Here is a 25,600-nt window from a genome sequence, read left to right as displayed (position 1 = left end):
GCTCAGATTATTTTACATCAAGTGAAGCAAAAGAATTAGTAGCTTCACAGTGCCACCACTAGGAAATGTAAATACAATGGCACACAATTAGTAATGCACATGTGACTTTTTGTTCAAGGCAAAGCACATATCCTTGGGAAAGCCAGAAACATGATAAGGAGAACAAAAGAAACATTTTAAAATGAAATGAATAAAGATTTAAACTCTACTGTCATGCATGCTGAGAAATGCAATGAAACATATGGCTCTGGGATGAAATGAAAACAGCCAGGCATAAACATTTATGGTCATTAGTTGCAGTACAAAAAGAGCATCCCCAGTGCTTAAAAAATGAGGGGTTCTTACAACACGGATCTTTTGGAAACAGAGACCACTTCCTTGCCAGTCTTTAAAGGACAAACAAGAGGAAAACATGTAAGTTTTGGATCTAGGTTAGGGAGCTTCTGCATGATCTCATTTAGAAACACACTGCTAAATTGGGTGAGCATTTTTGTTATTCTCAGATGCTAAGCAGAGTTCAAACAACTCAACGTTTTTGATAATAAAACAATTTATGACTGCTGTGACTTAAGTAATGACAGCTTTGCTTATTTTATATAAAACAAGAACAGTCAGTTGTAGAACTAATTACTTCATGTATTTCCAGGACTAATCTTGATTTACATAGAAGTGGTTTAATATTAAACATGTATTTTTATTCTGCATAAGTGCCTCCTTCTCCAATTAGGGCATGTACATATGGGAGATATACAGGCCAAACTGCACGTTTGTAAATTATGTATTTTGCCCTTCCTCATGTTAGTCCCCATAGCACAGTACAAAGAATAAAGATCATCAGACAGCGCAAACATTCAGAATATTAGAAACCTCCTTCGTTCTTCGATACAATATTAGTGTAAGATCATTTCTCTCAATGAAAATGTATCAATCAGACTATATATATTACTATTTTAATCAAAATCGGAACACTATTTTTAAGTGTTCCTCTGCATAAGTTGTTATTTACTCTCACGTAAGACAACGGGGCAGAAAAAAAAATGTCATAATCATATTATGGTGAATACTCTTATCTTAAACTACATGTGTCAGCTTTTTAGGGGTCTATTTGGAAGACAAATATGGCTAATAGTGAATAAGTTATGAGCTCTCAGGGATTATCAAATAATGTTCAACCTTTTTATCAATTAGGTGGTGGTAACTGCTTCTTTTGTAATGTAAAGGCAATCTGGGGATCATATTTAAATCTGGTGACAATTATCAGCATGACAGATTAGATTTCCAACCTTAAATCAATATTTTCCAATTACCATCAAAGGGGCAAGGTTGACATAATATAAAATCTCATCCATCAATATGTTTAGAAAGGACACAAAGTCTGTTGTAGGCTTAACTGATAGTGGCCAGCTGTATTTTCTTACTTTTCTCATTTTTTAGAAAAATTATTGATAATCTAAATCCTAGTAATTTAGGAACTTGGCAGTGCTTTTTAAAAGTTGTTTAAAAAGAGTGACTTTATTTTTTAGACAAGGAGAAATATCTTCTATAAAATATATTTTATAACTTCTATAAAAAACTTACAGTAAACTAAAAAGTTTTATTCTGATTTTTGCTTAAATCTAGAAATATCAAAACCACAACTGGCATAAGTTCATTAAGATCTATCACTTGTTTCTGTCTCAAACAATTTCAACGCCTCTTCCAATGAAGCCCAAATGACCTTTATACAATGGAAAATATCGAACTCTTTAAGTCTTTCCTGCTGTAAAATTCATAGTGATAAAATTCATTCCCCTAATATAATTATATTTTGTTTTATAGTAGTGGTCATGGCTTTGGAGCAAAACTTGAAATGAATAAAAAAACAAGCTTAATATGGAAATATTTCGCTCTAAATGGTGCACTGACACTGAGGAAGCAAGCATCCTTCTTAAATTTCAAAATATAACCACTGCCCCTTCTACATTTATATTTGTTCCACTAAAGTTTTGTGAGAATGTTTCTGGAAGCTTTGGGATTCTGTAAGTAACACCAGCTGCCTGCAATTAGTGCAGGTTCGCATCCCACCAGGCTCAAGGTTGACTCAGCCTTCCATCCTTCCGAGGTAGGTAAAATGAGGACCCAGATTGTTGGGGGCAATTAAGCTGACTTTGTAATAATGCCGCTTGGGGTGTGTGTGAAAGCCCTAATAAGCAGGCATATACATAGAATGAAGGCTACTGCTAAGCTTGTAAGCCGCCCTGAGTCTTCGGAGAAGGGCGGGATATAAATGGAATTAAAAAAATAAAATAAGTTTGCTTATACCTTCCAATATGCAATTGCCAAGAATTTGGGCTATGTTCCATAGCAGACATGTCAAACTCACGATGTCACGTGATGTCACGCAATGTATCGGAACAGTTTTGCCATTGCTGGCAATGGGGTGGGCGCGGCTTCCGGATGACACGTCCGGCCTGCGGGCTGACAGTTTGACACCCCTGTTCCAGAGCATAGTAGAGTGGCTATGTGGCTCTACTGTGGCTCATTAGCACCTGCAGGCTTCTTTTGGTAAAATGGCGAGAGCAGAGCTGTGCTATAATGTAAATTCTACCTCTTTTGCACATATAAAATAGCAGGGATGGATAATGTTGAGAAACTTTGATGCTGTTTTCATCATTTTGTGCTTCCTGCTGCCATGGCCTATCATAACAATGCCACAATATCTACAATTAAACTAAACAATATTTTTAAACGGCCAAATTCCATACAATTACCAATTTTTCAAGAAGAATCTAAGATGCCTTAAGCCTCACAAGACTGTTGATTTCTAGGTAATAAAGTTTGGGTAGGGTCAGTGTCTAAACCCAATAGGCTAGTATTTCCTCAAAGAAAAATCTTTATCTTAGACATTCCTTGACTCTAGAAAGGTAAAAAGTACTATTTTATTTTGTATTGATGCTAATATTGCAAAATGATCAAGCAATTGCCACTAAATGTCTACCTCCCTTTGCAAATTGTTGGAATGAAGAATAACACAGCAGCCTTTGACAGGCAGCTTGGGGGGGATATTATCAATTAAGAAGACCATCATTTGCTGTATTGGGAAGAAATAATGCAAGGTGATTTATAAATTAAATGTCCCAACAAATTGAGTCCAGATATCGCTTTTCTGTTTTTTGTTACTTATGAAACAATAACCTGCATTTACAATATAGTTTAGGTTATTCTTATGAAGAAAATAGGCTATGCTTCGAAAAAATTGTGCTGTTCAGTTCAGCCTTTCTGGTCTCCCACATCTCCATTTTTCATCTACTCAGAACAGTAATTGTGAGTATGCATGTGGAAGTTCTTCACATCTATTTTTGTCTGAATTTTATCTTTGCACTGGAATTCTAGAATAATAAAATATCACAATAGTTGATAACAATAAAAGGTGACCAGCTTATAACCAAATAAGCTGGCACTTGAAATAAAATTTCTAACAATACCGTAGGACCCACCCAATCGTCTAAGACTTTGTAAAGGACTTGATGCTAGAGAGCAGTAGCATGAACAGTATCTGATATATAATAGTGGAATGTAGGGAAATTATACAACCATGCACATACCGAAGAAAATTGTTTTGTTCTAATTTGACCAGAAAAAGAAAAGAAACAGGAAGAGATGAAATATGAAAATGAAGCACGTTTCTTTAAACAAGGGGTTTGTCCTTGCAACAGACCCCCTTTCTCCAGACACACACACACACACAGACAGACAGACACACACACACATACACACACACACACACACATCTGAGGACAGGTTTTTCTCTAACCCAGCATTAACAGCAGACATATGCAATTCTCACAGCATCAAAGAGTTTTTGCTTTTACAAAGAGGGAAAATAACTTTGACAAGCATGCACCCTTAGTTATGCTAGGTTACCTCTTCACTACTAATATCAGCTATTTTAAGATGTTTTAATTGCCTTTAGCTTATCTCAGACAGGTAAGCAACTCAAATATCATTTCCTGTGATTTTATAAATGCCGATCCAGGCTAATGTGGGAGAACCAAATAGTTGGAATAATTTTGAAACCAATTAGGTATTTCCCATTTTAAATAAAGAAAGGCCGCTGAAATTGTGACAGCAACAGAACAAAGAAGATTTTATTTTTTATAAATCTCTTCAATTACATCATTCCTTGTTAGGTAATCACTCCTTGCAAAACACTGAACTATTATGATGATGATTGCACATGTGTGAAATGTTTAAAGAGATAAGAAGAGCTGAACAGAAAAGGAAATAAGTGGATGACTAAAAATGATTAAATCTAACTTGGCTGAATGGCACAGCCAAAGGAACTGTTCGTTTAGTATTTCCTAGAGACTAATCGGACAAAAGCTCTCAAGAATATGCATCCCACACCCTCTCCAGGAGAAATTAAGAAGAACTGAGCTACTGATATGAATGCATTAATTAATTTGAATACAACGTTCTCATTCACTTACTAAATGCCTTTTAGTTTTAAAGCCTCCAGGTACCTTACAACAATGCCTTTTATATATATATAAAAAACATCATAAAACTAATACATCAGTTCTAACCATTGGCTAAATGTATAGAAACCAAAGGGTAAACAATAAAAGTAACTTATGTTGTAAAAAATAGCATGCATTATAATTCCAGAAAATGGCCAACTAAAGTAAGTACTTAAGCCACTTTTGAAGCTACAAAGTAAACCACTTCTCATTTTTGTAAGGTATTTTACAAGGTGGGAGTTACTCAGAATAAGGTAGTGCCTCTCAAAAGACCAGGAATAAGGGCTAACAAGGACGACTCATAATCTTAGCAAATAGGCAGATTCATATGGATACTCCTATGTTGGATACAAACATAGATCAAAACAAGCACTTCTGTGCTGTTCATTTAGTGCAGGGGTGTCAAACTCAATTTCATTGAGGGCCGCATCAGCATTGCAGTTGCCCTCAGGGGGCTGGGTGGGTGTGGCCTGGGTGGGTGTGGCCTACTGGGTGGGCGTGGCTAGAGTGCATATGGCCTACTGGGTGGGCATGGCCAGCTCTACATCGTTCGCATCAAGGGTGCCTATGGGGGCCTGGGCAGGAGTGGGACAGATCTGGGGGTCTCTGGCAGGAGGAGGGTCTCTTGGCCAGGGCCAAGGCAGTGGGGGCCGTTCCCACACTGATTCCAGGATGGCTTCGTGGGCCACATGAAACCACTTCGCGGGCTGGATCTGGCCCCCGGGCCTTGTGTTTGACATGTCTGATTTAGTGCCATTTAGCACAAAATTCATTTCCCATGTTCTGAATTAAAGACAGACTACCCCAAGTGAAGACGTTTCTTGAAGTAGTCTGTCTTTAGGCAGGACTATACGAATCAATCAAAGTCGTTCAAAGGCGCTTCTTACTCTTCCTCCTTCCTATTCTCCCACAGAATTCTAAGTGCCTCTGTGGTCACTTGGTCATTTTTTTTTCTCACTAATGATCGTGCTCTTCTCCACCCTCACCCTCACACACACACACAAAGAAAAAGGCAGATACCAACTCTGAAACATGTATTCTGTAATTTCTTTTCATGAAATAGCAAATGAGCATCAATGAAAAGAAATAAATGGGAAATTAATTTTTCACTGTAAGGTAAATTGGAATAAATGTATCCAGAGCGTACTAGAAAAAATATTATTCTTAAATAATCTTAATGATAGAACTCCTCTTCTCCTTCTTAGTTACTAATAGAACATTAATAAATAGATTACAGCACTATGAACAAAATTAGCAAATATGTATTCCCTCCCAAGAAACATGGTTTATGGCAAAGGTGGGTGGGGGCACAATTAAGGAACACAGAGAATGTATAATATGTGTGTGTGTGTGTGTGTGTGTGCACGCGTGTGCATGTGTGCGATAAAGAGTACTGCAGAAAGACTGTCCATTGTGAAGGTTAATAACTAAATGATAAAGACTGAATGTCATAAGAGTTATATCCAGTGCTTTTTTTGTAAAAGAAAAAGGTGCCGGAACTCACACATGTCATACAACCTGCCTTGCCTACCCTACAAGGTTCTATCAAAAAAAGGTGCCGGAACTCCGTTCTGAGCGTTCTATGAGAAAAAAAGCCCTGGTTATATCCAACACTGACTATATTAGGACATTATTCTGCAAGTGTTTTGGACTCCAGAAATACTTCATTGTATGTATATAAAGTCTTGATTGTTAAAGGGAACAAAACAATAATATAAACTATCCCAGACATGTCAAACACAAGGCCCGGGGGCCGGATCTGGCCCGCGAAGTGGTTTCATGTGGCCCACGAAGCCATCCTGGAAACAGTGAGGGAACGGACCCCACTGCCTTGGCCCTGGCCCAGAGACCCTCCTTCTGCCAGAGACCCTCAGATCTGTCCCACTCCTGCCCAGGCCCCCATAGGCACCCTTGATGCGAACTATGTAGAGCTGGCCACGCCCACCCAGTAGGCCATATGCACTCTAGCCACGCCCACCCAGTAGGCCACGCCCACCCTGGCCACACCCACCCGGTCCCCTGAGGGCAACCACAATGCTGATGCGGCCCTCAATGAAATTGAGTTTGACACCCCTGAACTATCCTAACCATCTGCCATCCTAACAGAATTAACAAACGGTAGATGCTCCTAAATTATGGCTCAGTTGCATGGAAGAGAAATTATTTTTCATAGATAAAAAATATTAGTATGAAGCCAGTAATTAAAAAGCTCGTAACAGTTTATATCCAGATAAATGCTAGTCAAGTCAAGGCAAGATGAGACAGGTAGGATTGGGGCAAGGCGATTTATCCCAGCAAACACAATTCAATCGTTTTTTGAAAGAAGATTTTGGCCAAACGGTAGTCATTAGCAAAATAAGTGCTGCAGCACTTGAACAATTTCACATGTGCAAGTGCTAAGAATTGCAAAATTACAGCACATGAAATGACACAATAGACAATCTCTGCTTTGGGAAGGATTGCATAAAAATTTAATTAGCTTTCATCTCCAGAGATTAGAGACCTCTTCAGGTCACCACTGAGGTTACTGGTGGAGCAATAGGCAACTGCACCTGCCTCCCCATTGGATCTAGGTTTGCTTAGCCATCAGAATAATTCATTCTAATGATAAAAGGAGGGTCACTGGGACAAACAGTATTGGGTGAAATGCTGCAGCATGACAGATAACTTTGCCTTTCATCCGTCCAGTATCTTAAATCGGCTGGCACTCAAAGAGCACAGCTTTCAACGGACCTGCGATCTTTCCTTAGCCTTAGTTAGTAGGGAAATAAATCGGCTCTTGGTAGGAGAAAGACAATGCTCAGCACTCGTAGGATAGATAAATAATTCTCTGCTGTCTTCTCCATATTTTGCTGTCCTGGTGTGTTACACCAGCAACAGTATTGCTGTACGCTAACCAAAAACACATCCCCCTATCCAGACACACAGGTGAAAGCAAATACTGTATAAAAGCAAATTCTGTATAAGTCACAATAATGAACATTTCTTACATCAGTCAGTTGCTTAGAGCGGCCTGGGACGACTGAACTGGAGAACTGTCTGTTTCCTGCCTTTAAAGCAGCATCTTTTCTTGCTTGTTCCAGCAGGACTCTTGCCCGTTCTTTTAACTCTTCTTGTCTTGATAACATCCGTTGCTTCAAAATACATAAAAGGGAAATATGTCATACTGAAAGACAACAAAGCCCCAAATTAGCCTACCTACCCCATGGTACTGTACTGCTCTGCTAAGAAAAGCAGAGGTATTCCAGGCAACTTTCCAAGAGAAATAGAAGATAGAAAACCAAGGAGCAGTAAGAAAGGTTGCTTGCTTGTGGCTTAAAATCCATTTTAACCTAGAGGGCCATAACAAGTTTCTACAGCATCCAGAGCAGTGCATTCCAAAAGTTAACAAGGCCAGGATTCCATTTTTTTAAAGAGGAGAACTATATTCCACTCTAGTAGGGTGAAATGAAGCTATAACTTTTATTCCCCCCCCCCTTAACTACCACCATCCAGCCCTCAAACAGCAATTTTCTGGGACTTATCCATTGAAGGAGGATTCTAGGTATGCTGGTGAGCTGCAGACAGCTTCCTGGCTTCCCTATCTAATATAGGACACATTACAAAGCTCCGATAATTGAAAACCACTGCAATTGTGAAGAGGCTGGGCCAAGCAAAGAGCAACAGAGGTTACCCCTTCCTGTTTGGCCTATATCAGAAATAACCGAGCTGTAAATTAGCAGAATTTCCACAGGGCAACAATATTCCCCAAAAGAAGTCCAAGCATTTGTAGCCTTCTTGTAATGCGTTGGACTGGTTCTGCCTCTCTTGCTCATTAGTTCAGGTTTGTGCCAGATTGTCAACTGCTTTGCTTCAAGCAAAAGAGAGTCTGGGCCAGCTGCAAGAATAGGTGTGTATGGAATGGTTGCTACAAAATATGTTAGGGAGTCATGTCAATGTTGAGGGAAAAGATCTCCCGTCTTCCCCTCTTTATGACTTATTAAAACCAAGGAAGTTACCAGAAAAGTCTTCTAAGGTTTTGTGATATAACATTATCGGATGTACACATTAAAGATTTGGGGTGAGAGCAAGAAGCATCCTCCAACGTTCTATAGCAATTCTAATTCTCCTAAGCATTTCTTTTTTTACATGCAATCCTATCTTTGAAACATGGGATGGAATTGGATGACGAGAGAGAAATCAGCTTGCTGTGCACAGCAAAACTATAATGACTGCAGACTGTTACATAGTCAGTTTGGGAGGATTTGTTCCTGTCAGTTGTTTAAAAAGTCGGTTTGACAAAATTCAACAGTCAGACAGGAGAAGAGACTTGAGGGAAAAACAGAGCCAAGGGCATGCAGATTTCAGGAAAGGAAAGCGATCCCAATCAACCAACCTTGATGTCAAGCTCCCCAAGAAATAAAAGAGGGTGGTTTCCCTTCCTAGTTGGGGATGGTGCTCTGGCTAGCATTCAGGGAAAGAACTGTAGACTGTTCCCTCGTTGTGTATCTCTACTTTCTGAGGCAGTTTCATTGGGTTTCTTGAATAAAAGGCAATCAGAATTGGGGGCCAGATATGAGGCTTCCATTTGTTGGGAGAATGGAAGAAGAGCCACATTCAGTTTGCAGTCCTCTTTATGTTTTCACAGTATTAAAATTCCATATCACCTCACTAAACCCTTTTCCTAGAAAATCTGCTTAGGTCACTATGATTGTAGGAACCAGTTGTTGCCTTACCTAGTCAAATCTTTGCTGAAGCCCCATTTGTATTTGAGATGGCAAACAGCAATTCCCCACGCCAATCTGATACTTAACAGGGCAGACAGGAATATCAATAATGGTTTTTTTTTAAAAAAATAGTATAATGAGTATTTCCATTCCCACTGGACTAAGACAACTCTAGGTGAGATCCAGATTCATCAACTATGGAAAAAATGCTGTCTTCATGGAAGAATTTTGACCCAGGAGAGGAATCTCACTAGTAGATCTTTTTTAGATCGCTCCTGTAAGTAATATCTTTATCTGTTGCTGAAAATGGCCCCTTAGCCTCCCCTAGCATAATTCTGACGAAACAAAATGTTACTGAAATTGATTGCAAGAGAAATTGTAATGGAAGTTATAATATTGTGAAAATAGTTTCTGATTCCTTACCTGTGCAGTTTTTCCAGGCAGATCCTTTGGATGTATCACTGTTTTGGCCTCAAACTCTACCTTAGTCTCCAGTTGCATATCTAATTTATTAATATCCATATCCCTATTGTTGGGATATCCAGATTTATTTCCCATTTCCAAATTTGTTTTTTCAACGTGTAATTCAGAATCCAATTTCCTACTGTCTTTAAGGCTGAGGTGCTCCTGTTTTGCAGGTTCTGAGAAACAAATGGCAGTGTCAGAGTTCTGATGTCCTTTTTTGTCAATATCCTCATCTATAGTTGTGGGAAGTGCATCCCTTTTTAGATCGCTGATCTGCACGAGGTCACTCAGGTCTAGAGTATCTGCTTTGAGAAGCTTTTTCCTTCCCAACAAGGGCTGTGTTTGTGCTGCACTGTTTTTTTCAGGTTCTGCTATTCCCGAAACCCTTCCCTCTTGCTTTTGTGGTTGCTGTGCATCACCTATAGTCCTGTGAGGAGAGGTCAAATTTTGTGACTCAGCTGTGTCTTGAAGTTCTCTGTCTCTTTCTGACTCTAGAACTCTGCTGTCGTTTACAAATACTGGGTCTTTCTGGAAAACAAAGGCTGCCTGCTGCAGTTCTGGCTCTCGTTTTAGGTCACTTAGTTCTGCATAGAATTTTTCCTGGTCAACAGAGCTGTTTGTGTCTGTTTCATAGTTACCGACTTTATATGTACTTTTGCTACTGTTTTCTTCAATCTGAACTACATTTAGCTCCAGTCCACTGAAATGTGCCCGTATTTGATACAGATAGGTCATAACAGTCAGCTTGTCAGGAATGGCCAACAAAACCATGTCAGAAGGTTCCAGTAGCCGGGATATTCCCAAGCCAGCAAATCCATCGTACGCCTTAAAAGAAGAAGCAAAAACAGAGTTAGTCTTTTTGATATATAAAACTCCTGGAATGTATGATAATTGTCAGGAGATGCATAGGATTCTGAAATTAATTGCCATTTAATTGCTTTAAATGAGACATGGACAAGAAACTGCTGCCGTTAAAAGTCTCATGATGCAATCAGTAAAATGGCTTGTTTAAGATAGAGCACAATCCTAAAAACAAATCAAGTACTGATTAAAAAATATAGAAATTTCAAAGTACACATGTAAATAGACTAAAATCAGAAGCACTTGTTTAAAATGAGTCTTTCAGTCAGAAGAGTTCAACTTGCATTTCTCCTCTCTTTAATGTTGCTGTCAGGTCTAGCAGGAGGGATCAGCACACTTGAACTGTTAGTTATGACCCAAGCCTTTTGGAGGTTCACTGACTGATCCTGCCACTGACCCTAAATACCACCTATAGCTATCTGGGTCCAACACTCCTAACAATGAAAGCCATATTTTAAATTTCCATGCCATGTCGCTGGGATCTTGACAATACTTTACAGGTATTGTAGGAGAATCAAAATGCCAGACACCAAAAGCACTGCCTGAACTTTAAGGCAACTTGAGGCAAGGCTACCTTCTAAGTGCTCAAACAGGATGATTCAATATGGCTTTGAGTTTGAACAAGAAGGAATTGCCATCTTTTTGACACACTTGACTCTCTTATAAAACTACTTTACATGGTTAGTAAATGAGATGGTATCATTTTAATGATTCTACTATTTTTAACTGCTGGAAAATGTTTATTGATTGATTGCCTGGGGAAAAAAGGTGTCTTCACATGAAGAATGTAGCAAAGGTTTTAACCATTCTCCCTAGCATCAAATGTTCTATATTCAGGAGCATTTTTTGTGTAGAGGATAATACACTTCTTTGTATTCTCACCTGAAATAAAAAATTGCATGCTCCAATCTGTGAGAATTCAGCTAAGAACTGAGGTGACCTGGAGCAATCACAAAACAAAGATGATGTTCATTCCATTTGGGCTATATGCTCAGTAACCTTTAAAATTTTGATTTTAACCAGACTTTCAGAATATTACACTGACATTATGCTTGTAATGTGTTATTGCTCTTGGAATTCCTTTTATTTCTATATCCTGATATTGCTCATATACCTTATGCATTGTGAGCCAATTTGGATATTTTCCATTATGGAAGACTGGTATATATAAATTAAATTCTAATTTCTCTGTCTGTCTGTCTGTCTGTCTGTCTGTCTGTCTGTCTGTCTGTCTCTCTCTCTCTCTCTCTCTCTCTCTCTCTCTGTGTGTGTGTGTGTGTGTGTGTGTGTGTGCATGAGAGAGAAAGTGATGCATAGAATAGAGTAATCAAGATATAAAATGCAGGATGACCCAGTGTGGATAGGGACAAGAGTAGGCTCTATTCTTGATATCTTAAGAGGCAGAGAAAAAGCATTTAACCTTCTCGGATAGAATAATGTAAGATGGCACAATCCACCCTAATGCACACGTCCATTAAAACAGTCTTGCAATATATAGGTGTAACTTCACTCGTAATGCTATAAGTATTGGAGGTTAGTCCCAATGATGTTTTTCTACTGATGTAATAGAATTTCTCAGCAGACCAGAACCCCTTACCCATGTGGACCAATGCAGCAAATGCAAAAGGTGCACAGTCAGGTACAGGGATAAAAAAATAAAATCCAATAATGAGAAGATGCTGCTTGCTGTAATCTTTTGCTAGAAATTATTATTACAGAAAATTTTAAAATAGATGTTGTTCTATCCAGCAGAGTTTAGAGTGATACAAAGCCCCAGCAATTAAAGAAATAGCCTGTAGCTGGAGAAAAGGGGAAAAAAAAACCACGGACATGCAGACTGGTTTTTAAGCTAAGAAACTAAGATAACAAAGATAGAAAGAAACCTGATACTAATCCATTGTGGGATTTATGCTAGCTGACCAGCCTTCTATTAGCCATGAAATTGCTGTCATTTAGCTTGGATTGGTTAATTGTATAACAGAAAACAACAGCTCATCTGTGCTGTGTAAAACCGTCTGCCCATCCATCCATCCATCCATCCATCCATCCATCTTCCTCCCTATTTTTCCTTTGTAGAATAGGCACTGATTAATTCATGTCTATCAAACTGCTACGGAGCTTTAAGCTAAAAACGAGACCAACTCTACTACTCCTATTCCATTAAAGAATGTACTTGCATCAAGTTTTTCTAGTTTTGGAGAATCACAGCTGTTTCTCAATTTACAGGTAATTATTACTAACCAAGACAAAGTTGGGGAAAGTATTGTGTTTCAAGAAAGGTTTTACCAAAGGGACTGTGGGCATAACTTCAGCTTTATTGGTACTGCTGTGAAAAACAGCACAAATTTTTATATTTACAAAATGTCTTTCTAATAATTAAAAGAAAACTATATGAAAATCCACAGTCTGTCTTTGAGAAACAGGGAAAACCCAGATTGTTTTGAATAATTAACATACAATGCAACTTATGTCTGAGAATTCTGAATTTAGTTTGCAACCCTGACATTATTATTGAACATTCTCTCCTTAATGACTATGTTCTCAGTCTGGAAGAGGTGCTGTGTTGGAAATTAAACTAATTTTATTAATCTGCTACAGTTTTTATATTGCATCGGTTGTTTTCCTGCAAAAATGAGAACTGTCTAACTCCCAGTGTACAATGTTTCTACGCCATTCAAGTTAGATTGCAGCATTGTATTGCATTGGGTATTGTTCTAAAAACCTTAATATAAATTATAACTGCTTCAAAATGGATCAGCCAGACAGCAGAAATAGCCAGCTGCTATATTAGGTGATGAAAGAGTTTCATCCTCTACTGGCAGAGCTATCAAATCTAGAATGGAAAAATATGGATGCTCGCCAGATGGCAGCAGAGTGCCACAGATTTCTGGGAAAAGATAGATTAGAAAAACCTGAATTTGAAGCAAAATTTTAAATCCTACCTAAGTTAAAATTCAAGATTCCACAAACCTCCAAATATTCTGATTTTAAAAAATACCCTCATGTGATGAAAAATAAAATGTATCTTTATCTGTTTATTTACTTTGGCTTAGCACATAGTTTCTAGTTATTCATTAAATTATTTTTGATGCTATGAGACCTTGAAGAAAATGCCAGATACATTCTGCAGACAAACAAATAAATGGTGCATATTAATTGTTATTGACAGGTGGTGATAGATAAATGACAAATATCAATTGAAATCAATGAAAACACCAGAACTATTCTAATAATCTGTCTAAACATGTTGACATGTTGGTCAAAGTCTGACATAACTATAAATATATTTTTGCCTCCTTTTTTATTAATGTTTTTACAGATAAGCCTAGAAATTGATTCTATTACTTTCAATAACAGTTTTACTGAAAAAAGTAAATTCAGGACTGTAGCTTTACATTATAGAAATGTCTTAGGAGATAACACGATTGTGTGGGATAATATTGGATTTATATATATATGTGTGTTAGAAAGAAAAGAATCGAGCACCAGGATAGAAAAATAAACAAACTGTTTAATATGCAAAACACTTAGTTTTCGTCGGCCAAACTGCCAACGTCGTCAGAGCAAGAATAGGAGATCCGGGAGTTTGCCTATATAGCCGGCTGCTTTTGCACCCTGCTCATTGAGTGGGCCACCGGTCTATTGACTTCAAACGCCCTCCAAATCATGATCTAATACAGGGCATGTCCCAAAGTCTGACACATTGAAGATTCATCCTTCCTGGGGATCGCTGTTGTTCTGCCTGTAGCAGCGTTGTTCAGGTTCTGCAAAGAGCAGGCTCGTTGTGGCCGTCGTAAGTCATAGCATCGTTCCTCCCATCCCCTGAGCGTCTGGTAAGCAGGTAAAAGGTCTATATGAAGGTTAATGGAGTTTTTGTCAGATAGCCATGCCTCCTTGAGCAACTGGCCACCCTTGGTGTTATCCCGGGCTATGGCCTCAGCATTGTCAAATTATGGATGAACCGAACTCAGTCTATCCGGACATCCGTTTCACTGCTGAGGAGGAAGCCAACGGCTCTCTTGCCATTTTGGATGTACTAGTCAGTCGTCAATCCAATGCCACTCTCCATAATAATAATAAACCTTTATTGTCAAAGTACAACATGTGTACATTGAGATTAGCTGAGCCTCCCCCCGTGCTCTCTCTCCCCAACACACAGTGACAACAAACCCTCCATCCTACCACACCATGTGAACCAACTACACCACACACCGGCCTCCCAAGTCAATTCTGCATAAGATTATGTCCCATTTAAAAGCCTAACAGCCCACGGATAAAAGCTATTTTTCAGCCTGTTGGTACGGCTGGCTATATTCCTATATCTCCTACCGGATGGTAGGAGAGTAAAGAGATACCGTCCAGGGTGTGAGTCATCCCTGAGAATCTTCCTCACTCTTCCAAGGCAACGAGCCCTGGCGATGTCATCCAGTGATGTCAGGGAACAGCCCACAATGTCCTGTGCTCACTACCCTCTGTAATACTTTCCTGTCCGCAGCTGTCAGACCAGTATACCAAACCACAATACCATACGAGAGGACACTCTCTATAGTAGACCGGTAAAAGAGGGTCATTAGCCATTGTTCTACCCTGTTCTTCCGCAAGACCCTAAGAAAGTGAAGCCTCTGTTGGGCCTTTCTAGCCACCTGGGTTGTGTTAACTTTCCAGGTCAGATCTTCACAGAGGTAGACTCCCAGAAATTTAAAGGAGGAAACTCTCTCTACACAGTCCTCCCCAATGTAAAGTGGGGCAGGTTACTCCTTTTTTCTCCGGAAGTCTAACACCATCTCTTTCGTCTTGCCAATGTTTAGGTGCAAGTTGTTGTTACTACACCATATGGATAGTTTTTGTACCTCTGCCCTATATGCTGTCTCATCCCCACCTGTAATAAGACCCACCACAGTTGTATCATATGACCGTTTACCGCAAGCCAACCCACACGGACAGAACCCTGCATTTTAGGAGTAACCATCCCGTGGCACACAAAATCAGTTGCATTCGGACATTGTTTGGACAGGTCGGCTCGCACTGCTATACAGTTAGGGCCAAAGTCGAGGAGAGGAAATATCTATACCGTATAGGCAGGCTTAACGGCTACCCTGCTGAGTTTGTTAGGAGATACAGCAGGACACACAAATCTCGAAGTAGCCAATCAGATAACATATCAGCAATGCTGACCACATGGACAACACTCCTGTATATTAATGGAATGTCTGAAGCTACTGTGTGGTTGTTAGCCCCTTACAATATCAATGTTGCCCATAGACCGGCCCAAACCCTGCGTGCCAGGTTAATGCATCCTGAAGAGCCACTCCCCAACGAAAAAATAACACCAGAATAACACCTTGGATAACACCAAGGGCGGCCGGTTGCTCAAGGAGGCATGACTATCTGACGAAAACTTCATTAACTGTCATATAGACCTTTTACCTGCTTACCAGATGTGCCCTGTGTCAGACTTTGGGACATCCCCTATATTAGATCCTGATTTGGAGGGCGTAGCCACAACAATAATCCCCAGGAAGGATGAATCCACAACATGCCTGGCTTTAGGTCTTGAGACTGAGGCTCAGGGTCGACCAAAGAAGAGGGGGAGAGGTACAAAACAACTGCGGCTGGGTAATCAGCTCCCTGATGTGTATACGCTCACCAGGGGAGCGACCATGAATAAAAAAACAACTTCTGATCCTGCAAGCACGCAAAGAAATGTGGGACATTTAGAAACGCTATGGCGTTTGAAGTCAATAGACCGGTGACCCGCTCAATGAGCAGGGTGCAAAAGCAGCCGGCTATATAGGCAAACTCCCGGATCTCTTATTCTTGCTCTGATGACATTGGCAGTTTGGCCAACGAAAGCTAAGTGTTTTGCATATTAAACAGTTTGTTTATTTTTCTATCCTGGTGCTCGATGTACACACCCAGGATTCGCATTTTTAGTCTTATTAAGGAGATACACACACACACACACACACACACACACACACACAGACAGATAGAGAAAGAGAACGACTAATATCAAAAGTTATTTAATTCATAAAACATATAATTAAAAAAAGTCTCTGCCAATGTTCTTTTGCTACTGAAGTTGATGTTTTGCTGAACTAAATGCTTGCAGCTGAAGTCAGAACCCATCAAATTACTTCTTTTTCCTTATGTCAATTTATGGGGCAAAACATATAGGATATTTTTTTTTAAAAAAATCACTTATTATTTTAATTGGTTAGGTGGAATCATTAACAATAGATAATACAATCATAATATAAATTCTATATATTATTGGCAATTTTTCCCAGGGTTGTGTTCATTCCCATCAAGGACACACAGGTTATCAGACAGAACTCTGTGAGACTAGGAAATAAATCTGCAGGAAGCTCACTCTGTAGGGCTGTCAAGCAAAGGGTTGCAAAGTGATGAAAGAAAATATATATGAACAGATGCACACAGCATAGCAAAAACAATTGCTTCTTTAATAAAGACCAATGCTACTTTTGAAAAGCTGGCTGAGGGTTGCAGTATTAATTTCATTTTTTCCTAATCACAATTTTTTATAAATGAAAGTTGATTTGTTGATTTCACAATATTTGTTCAAAAGCAAACTACTAGACGCTTTAAATATAATTTTGAAAACGATTCAGCCTTCTAGTTCTAGGTTCTAGTTCAACCTTCATTATGTTTTTTTTTAAAAAAGACGGCATATATGTTATTGCAACTGCAGTTAATGACTTATTTTCAGGAAAATGATTTTTATAATGGAGAAGACATATGCAATCCATACATAGGGTAGCAGAAGGAATACATCATTTGTCACATAGATTTCCTATATTTCTCAATTTGCTCACTGCAGGAAGAAGGGGGAAGTGAAACAGCTAGTTTTCCTTCTGAAACTTGAATGTTGTGTGCTAAATCTTTAAAAAAATGATCAGTTAAAAAAGTAGAAAATCACACTATCTAATAAAAATTCAGTGAATAAAAGAAACCAAATTGATTTGCTGTTAGTTTTGTTGTAGTCTAATCAAGTGGAAAATGAGCAATTTTTAAATGATTCCCTCTAGGCCAATGCTCTGGAATCGTATGGAAATTAAAATATGAAATTTCTACAATGAGTGTCTTGAGTAGTAAAAGCAGCATTAAGTACCAACCTGTCTTTCTGTGATTCTTAGATTGAGTCTCAAACCACTGAACTAATTTCCTTTGAATCAAAAGGGTATTAAATTACCTAATATTATTGAGGATTATAAACTTGGACCCAGAATACTATCAGACAATATTTCATTAATATTTTTGCCTTACAAAAATCTTGTTTCCAACAATAAAAAATTGTTCCATATTCTGCATATTATAAAAATGCAATGCACCTTACTGCTTAGTTTAATTGACTGTGGTGGATAAAAGCCCATGTGAAGTTTTATCTCTACTTCTCCTTCTTTCTTAAATAAAAGCTAAAGTCAAAACAGAGCTTATTATAACCACACCAGTAAAGTCTTTCATATTAAAGCAAAGGCCGAGAAAGCCTTGAGTCAAGATAATTACTGAACAATGATATTTTTATTTATAATTAAATTATTAAGGAAAATAGGATGATAAAAATACCTACTGCTCTCTCGTACTTTCTCTCCTTTGCTCCCTCTATTAATTAGGGACTACAAAGATGGCCTACAAATTCCAACCAGCATTTGTCATGAATGTTACAAATCATGACAAACCAGACTTAATGTGTTCAAGAGGTATGGTCTGGGAGGTTTAATTGTGACCTTTTAAAACAAAGTCACTCCAAAATGAATAAAAATCTGCCATGATCCAGAATTGAAGCTATATCAGTTATCTCTTTCCCTCTGTCGATTCTTACCTTTTTGTTGTTCTCCTTAATGTCTTGAGGATTCAGGGACTTGTAGTCACTGAGGGGGGAAATAGCACAGTGGGTATGTAAAATACTTTTATGGAAAAAAAGCATCCATTTTTAAAATAAACCACAATTTACAGCAAATTATAATTTAACATAAAACACCAGTGTACAGTAACTACCAATTTCACAGCAATCAGGAAAGCTAATAGTGTAGAAAATTAAAAGAATAAATACATAAATATAAATAAATGTAAAGATTGTCTGTTTCATTGCCTGAAGTTTTCTATGTCAAAAGAGAAGTTAATTTACGCAGGGATTTCAGGCTAGGTATGACAACCAAATTTGCCATCAGGTCATTTTTTGATGGCACATGAGAGCTACAGGATTATTGTCCCATCTCATTTAAACAGTAACCTAATTTTCCTAAAGATATTGAGGTCAGTTGCTTTCCTGTGATTAAAAAGAAAAAAGGAATGCATACAAAAACGAGGAATCAGCATATGGTTTTAGAACAAAGCCTAAGAAATGCCACAATATAAAGTTATTTACCCATTTCTGACCCACTCCACAAGATGGCACTTCAGAAACTGAAAATAAACAAAAGTAAGAAATGGGAGTTTAAATGTAAAATGTTCCTACTTACATTAAGTCAGGTCTAAAGTGATGTAATATTGCACAAAAGGATAAACCATTTCTCCAAGATGTAGTGAAATTGGTGATTTTTACTCCTCGGTAGTTTTTTGTAACTTCTTTACACCAAACAAGCAATGACTGACTAGCATTTGGCTTTCTCCCCAAAACAGGACTTGGTAATGGGCTTGGCTGGAAAAAAAAATCAGAGAAAATGGGAAACGCATTAAAGAATTAAATGGGAGATGAGAATTAACATTAATTGATCTAACTGGATGATCTGCATCCTTTGATGTCAGTTAAGGTCCTTCACAGCTGTCAGTTTACAATCAGGGTAACTTGGAAAAAGACAGAAATTCAAGTCATTATCTAGAGACTTAGCCTTTGGCTCTTGTCTCTGAAAGATGTATTACACAGGATTCCAATTTTACATGAGAACTGGCCAACTGCATTGACGAAACTACTAGCATAAATTGCTTAAAGTCTTAAGGCACATAGTTGCGTAGTCTAGTGATGTTACACACCCATATGAAGATTGTTCAAAATCAAGTCATGTAAAAGCATCCCTGAGGTCAAAGCTGATTGTAATTTATTTCACAGGCATGTACCTGCACACACGCTGACATACACACATAAATCAAAGTCAAAATATAGGCAATACTATGAAAATCAAATGAAGGCCCAACGTGAAATGATGGAAAATGGTGTCCTTTTGAAACATCAGCACCTATTCTTTCAGTTTTTCTAAAAATAAAAGTTGAAAATTACTCTTGCCTTACGGCCGTTTCTTTCATACTTAAAAATATTTCTTACATGTGCTTAACTGGTGAGAGCTGCTCATCTGGAATGCATCCAAAACTTTCAAGCATTAGTGTAAAAAAGAAGAAAGAAAGAAAAAAGGATGACGGTCATTCATGAACATTAATGTGATTATTTGGCTTTGGAAAAAAAATTCCAATACGCATGCATCCAGAATGCCAAATGTGCAGAGACTGTCAAATTGAGAGGTTAAAAGAAATGTTATTTGATAGTTCTCAATGGCATTATTTTAGAAAGAAATAGGTCTATCCAGACTATGTTTCAAAGACCAATGATGCCCCCACTTGACTAAAGCTTGCCAGTGCTAAGCAATTAAAACTGTCAACTTCATGCATATTATGATTTATGCTTTTAGTGCTTGTGGGGCAGACTGCTTCCAGTTATTGTAACAGAAATAGTACATAGGCAGTTTATCATTTTTATTGACTGTTAGATTAACAACTTGTGGTTAAATAAACAAACACACAGATAACGTTGGATGATGCTACGTAACTCGCATATGCCCTTCAGCAGCACAGATACACAATGCCAGGTAATTTGCAAAAAGATAATGTCACTGTTGTTTAAAGTTTTAATACTTGGATGTAGGCTTGCAATAATGATGAATAAGTTCAAGTAGCAAGGAATGATTGATTTCTCTAGCGATAAAATACCTCATCAACAAACAGTGTAATAATAGGTAAGCTTGTGTAAAAAGTAAGAACTACAGTCTAAGGGTCTTCTTATGAGGTAAATGGGTACAGGGTAAAAACCTAAAGCATTTACAAATAATTATAAGACAGCAAAGAACAGGAGAACACTGCAATTTTCTCTTTAGCTTCAAGCAGCAAAGCATTTAAGACTTTGTTCTGGGATAGATAAGACAAAATGAAACAGAATGGTTAACCACATTTGAGACTGGGCAAAACCTCAAATTTATTTCTTTCTTTCTTTGTTTGTTTGTTTATTTATTTATTTATTTATTACAACTCTATGAAGTGAATTAGGCTGAGAGTGACTGGCCTAAATCACACAACTGACTATCATGGCCAAGGTGGGACTTGAATTCATAGTCATTTTTATTTTATTTTAATCCGATTTATATCCCGCCCTTCTCCGAAGACTCAGGGCGGCTTACAATCTAAGCACAAATCAATGTGCTTAGCAATAGCCTTCATTCTATGTATATGCCTGCTTATTAGGGCTTTCACACACACACCCCAAGCAGCATTATTACAAAGTCAGCTTAATTGCCCCCAACAATCTGGGTCCTCATTTTACCTACCTCGGAAGGATGGAAGGCTGAGTCAACCTTTCCAGCCTGGTGTCTTATTACAAATCACATGTTAAAAAGTGTACACCATACACACAATACAGCTGCATTGCTTTTATTTTGAAAGTGACTGCTATTCTTTTTTTTTCAACTTACATATGTCCATGCATGTGTGCCTATACACCTTTGCAGGTCGATCGGTTCAGCCCTCCACAACAATCTCAGTTTCTCAATGTGGCTCCTGGGAAAATTAATTGCCCACCCCTGCTTTATGTGATTAGAAGCACATAAAGCCCCCCCCCCGATGAAGACACAGTTGTGTAAGGTACCTGATCTGGACAAAATATTTAAATACTTAAGTATTTTGGCCCAATTAAACTGAGAACATAGTTCTTTGCCTAGCTACCTTCAATTATTATTTTTTCAGGTCAAAATATGCAGTGTTGATGAAATAAAATTTCTAGGGACAGAAATGCACCCTTTCCCAAGTTTGTTCACTATCTGAAATTCTTCAGTGATATTCTTACCAATACCAGCAATTGCTTTCCTCCTCCTGAGTTATATAGTCTGGGTTCCCATATTGAATAAATCATTATCACTGATATGACAGATTGATAATAAATAATCAGCTTGAAGAGTAATGCCTGTCCTGGAGCGCTAAAAGCTAAGATGTTCCCATCCATATGCTTTTAGCTGAAATTCAAATGATTGATGGGAAAACTATTTTAAAACCTCTACTGCAGAATTCTAATGGAAATGAATAATTGGTTAATGTCAGTGAGGAAATGAAAAGACCGACGACGTATTTTAAATCACTATCTCTTTGGATTTGCCAATTGTCTATACAAATTAACTCTGCTCAGAACTGAAATTATAAAAATAAAAGTTGTGTGCCAAAATTTCCAACTAGTACCTGCCTAGTATGTCTAAAACCTAGGTGCAGTTTCAACATGCATTTCAACCACACCCAAGAGCATGCAAAATGGAGATTGCATTCTATAATTACAGACATTATGAAGTCTTCATCTAATAGTGACTTTTTTGGGGTTTTGGTACACGGAGTAGAGTAAGTGAAGAAACAAGATTCAGTAGAGGAATGGGTAAATTTTTTACTATTAATAAACACATTTATTTTTAGTAATAGTCAAGCAAAGATCAACAATAGCAGGCTATATTGCATCTTTGGTTAGAACAGTAGACACACAAAAATGCAGCAGAAAACATGACACTTTGTTTTCCAGAGAACATGTGCAATACTCCCTCAAGTAGTTGCATTATAAGATTCTATTTTTGTTTGGCAAGACTCTACAATAATATGAAATTGTTGTAAGAAGTTACTTATGTTCAGAATGTGGCAAAATATTGGGCAAAGAATAATTTAGCTTGGAAACAAGCTTGAATTGGTACTGGATCTTCACGCAATCAGATGTTTTATCTTACAAAGATGAAGGGCAGGTCCTGGTTTGTATTCCAGGATTTTCCAACTATAATTCTAATATTATTCCTGAAGAGCACTCAAAGAAAGAAGTGAAACAGAGAAACTGGTATAATATCCTAAACCTGGAAAGAAAGTCACCTCTCTAGCATGTGTATATCTATTGGAAAGAGACAAGCAGGCAGTATTTTAATCATATTCTTTCCTTTATAAGAGTTAAGTTTGCATCTTAGGATTTTTATTTTATTTATGAACACAAACACATACACACACATAAGGGAAATATATTTTGTCTTGTGAATTTAATTAGCAAACATACATTGTATATTTTAATAATTGAGAAATTTTCCTTTATACAGGTGAAATCAACTCATTAGTTTAACAAAGTTAAAACATGTTCTTTGGGCTGGCAGATGTGTAAAGCTATTTTAGAATGGAAGGTAATAGCACCAAGGTTAGGAATCTGCAGGAAGGGAGCAAGAGAGAAATGATAAAATATGTCTTATGACATCACAGGACAAACCCCTTGACTTTCATATTTCCAAAATTAGGACATCAGTACAATGAGAAGGATTTGTTCTGTGTCATAGTGACGTACTTTTCATAATTTTTAATCAGACGATTAGTGGTAGTCCTCACGCAATCTTGAAAAATTAAGTAGTTTTTGTTTAGTATTTGGGATAGCAGTAGAAGACCTACAGAATAGATTAGCAATTAAAAAAGAAAAGAAGACCTTGTAAGAACATATTTTACTGTATTGTTGCCAAGAATGTGACATGTAGTCACTAAGAGTTGCACTTACTTTACACTTGCAACCAAAAAAAGTGCTTTAACACCTAAAAAAGGGCCTACGGTAGGTATAAGTTGGTATATGCTTATATTTGTTTATAACATCTATTTTTGTCTAAATATAATATTCGGTGTTCAGTTGAAACCCTGATCTGTAGACATCTGTTCAGTACATGGCACGATGCTTATGTTGAAAAATGTGGACAATGATGGTGAAATTCTTCAGAATTTTTGAGAGTTAGCTGTCAATTATACTCTGGGAAAAATAATTTATTATGAATGTGCTAAGTTTGAATCTGCTTTTTCAAGATATGCTTAAATATAATGTGATCAGTCTATATATACCTAACTGTCCTGGGAAGTTATTAAAGGTATTAAGTGCTAGAAATATGCCCTCTTAGTCAAGGAGCTTGCAAGATTCATGATATACAGATAGATTTCTAAGTTCTCTGTATACTTTCTAATTATATTTAGGCTGCAATCAATTTCATTGTCATCCTGATTTCACATTTCAGTGGTTCTGTACCTCAAACAATGTGTGCTCATTTCAACCTATAAGAACTATGTGATGCAATTAAAATAAATATGTCCATCATCCCAGCTGCCCTTTGTTCACCTCATTATTCTGTGATCAAATTGTAGGTTACAAAATAGATGCTCTTTATGTATGCAAAAGTTGTAAAGTACAGATAGAAAACTTTACGCAATAAATGACTTTAAGCATCAGAAAGAAAGAAAGAAAGAAAGAAAGAAAGAAAGAAAGAAAGAAAGAAAGAAAGAAAGAAAGAAAAAGAAAGAAAGAAAGAAAGGCTAGAGCTGTAACAAACAAGAGAAGCAAGACTCTTGACTCAAGGCTCTTCCAGATGTCTTCATGGAACATCCATTTTAGTATTCAGAGCAGTGGCCTCCAACCTTTTGGGCACCAAGGACTGGTTCTGTGGAGAGAGATTTTTCTGCAGACCGGAGGGGGCGTGGTTTCATGTGCTGCCTGCATCCTGCGGATGGGGCTTCGCTTGTTTGCACAGCCCAGTTTCTGGCATGCCATGGACCGGTACCAGTCCACAGACGGGAGTTGGGGATTCCTGATTTAGAGCATAAGGAACCGTTTTGTCACTATGTTCTTCCATAATTTTTTGGTTCTTTAATCTAGCTCACAACTTAGGAATCTCCTGCTGGTCTCCCTTCCTGCAGAGGTGACTCCTTCCCTTACTTATTAAGTCTAACGTTGCTAAGCTTTTCAAGCTTAGTAGTACCTTAACCAGGTACTACTATCTGCTCTAAGTAGAAAATAAACAAATAAACAATGATTTGAAATTTATATTACTTATTGGGTGGTGATGGATAGATGAAACTCCCTGTCATAATAGGGTGGGGCAGTGAAAGAACATTAAGAGTTTGTTCCTTGGCAAGATTGATGTGTGAATACAGTGGTGTAATAGGAGGCCTTTTTGACCATTGCACAGGAATGATGAAAAATGCAATAAAAATCTGCTATCCTACACAAACATCCCTCTGAGATCCAGCTTAGTTCTCATTAGATATCATTTGACACTACTACCTGCAAGAAGCATATACACTCTCAGTTATGATGTCTTTATTATTGTCTCTATGGAAGACATGAATTGGTCCTAAGTTTATATGGACATTATAGGTTGCATCAGAGGGAAAGGGATCGTTCCCAGATTTCACTTGAAATACATTTCAAGTTAAGCTTTTCCCCCATTTTCCTCAGCTTTTGAAAAATCTACAAGAAACATATTTCTTTCCCCAGGATTTTCTACTGCCTAATTTTAGTAATAACTGTAGCATTATGTTATATTTTTAAATTTTCAGATTTGTTGGATTTTTTTAGCTGTCTTGTTTACTGTTTTTTAAATGAAAGATCCAACAATTTTTTTTTAAAAAAAGAATACCCATGATTTTTTTTAAGGAAAGAAAGTATTGAAATAAAACATGTTTTAAAAATTCTGCCCATTTTTCTTTATATGTAATACATTGACAAGTCATCATGGCAAGTATGAGCTTGTGTATAATAGCATGTTTCATCAATAGCTGAAGTATGAAAGTCTTATAGGTAATGTAACTTTCAGCTATTTCCATATTCAATCTAAGTGATCTAAGCAAGTGCTGAGAATTCACTTTCACAAAGCTGCATTGAAAGAAAAAATAATAGGATCAGTACTACCTTTCCACTTCTCTGTGAACTTTCTTCCAAAAATGTTCTGATTTCCCCCCCTCCCAATTGGGTCAAATGTAACATTGGTGAAAGGATCTGCCAACTTCTCCTCTTTGTTCTGTGACAGA

The 25,600-nt window shown here is 37.7% G+C and overlaps 1 protein-coding gene across 8 annotated transcripts in view; it reads right to left on the bottom strand.

Annotated features, from left to right (window-relative positions):
• The window catches only part of EHBP1 (EH domain binding protein 1), a 304,632-nt gene that overhangs the window by 101,297 nt on the left and 177,735 nt on the right, over positions 1 to 25,600 (bottom strand). For all 8 annotated transcript variants that reach the window (XM_081344185.1, XM_081344189.1, XM_081344187.1 and 5 more), the window contains 4 exons: positions 19,015 to 19,193; positions 18,375 to 18,423; positions 9,629 to 10,495; positions 7,490 to 7,633 (listed from right to left, as the gene is read on the bottom strand). In XM_081344185.1, coding sequence (XP_081200311.1) covers positions 7,490 to 7,633; positions 9,629 to 10,495; positions 18,375 to 18,423; positions 19,015 to 19,193 — 1,239 coding nt within the window. The remainder of the gene's footprint in view (positions 1 to 7,489; positions 7,634 to 9,628; positions 10,496 to 18,374; positions 18,424 to 19,014; positions 19,194 to 25,600) is intronic.

This window comes from Vipera berus, assembly GCF_964194415.1.
Source record: "Vipera berus genome assembly, chromosome: 1".
In the NCBI taxonomy this organism is placed as follows: Eukaryota; Metazoa; Chordata; class Lepidosauria; order Squamata; family Viperidae; genus Vipera; species Vipera berus.
The sequence above is the reverse complement of the archived record's forward strand: the minus strand, read 5'-3'. Positions and strand labels throughout refer to the sequence as shown.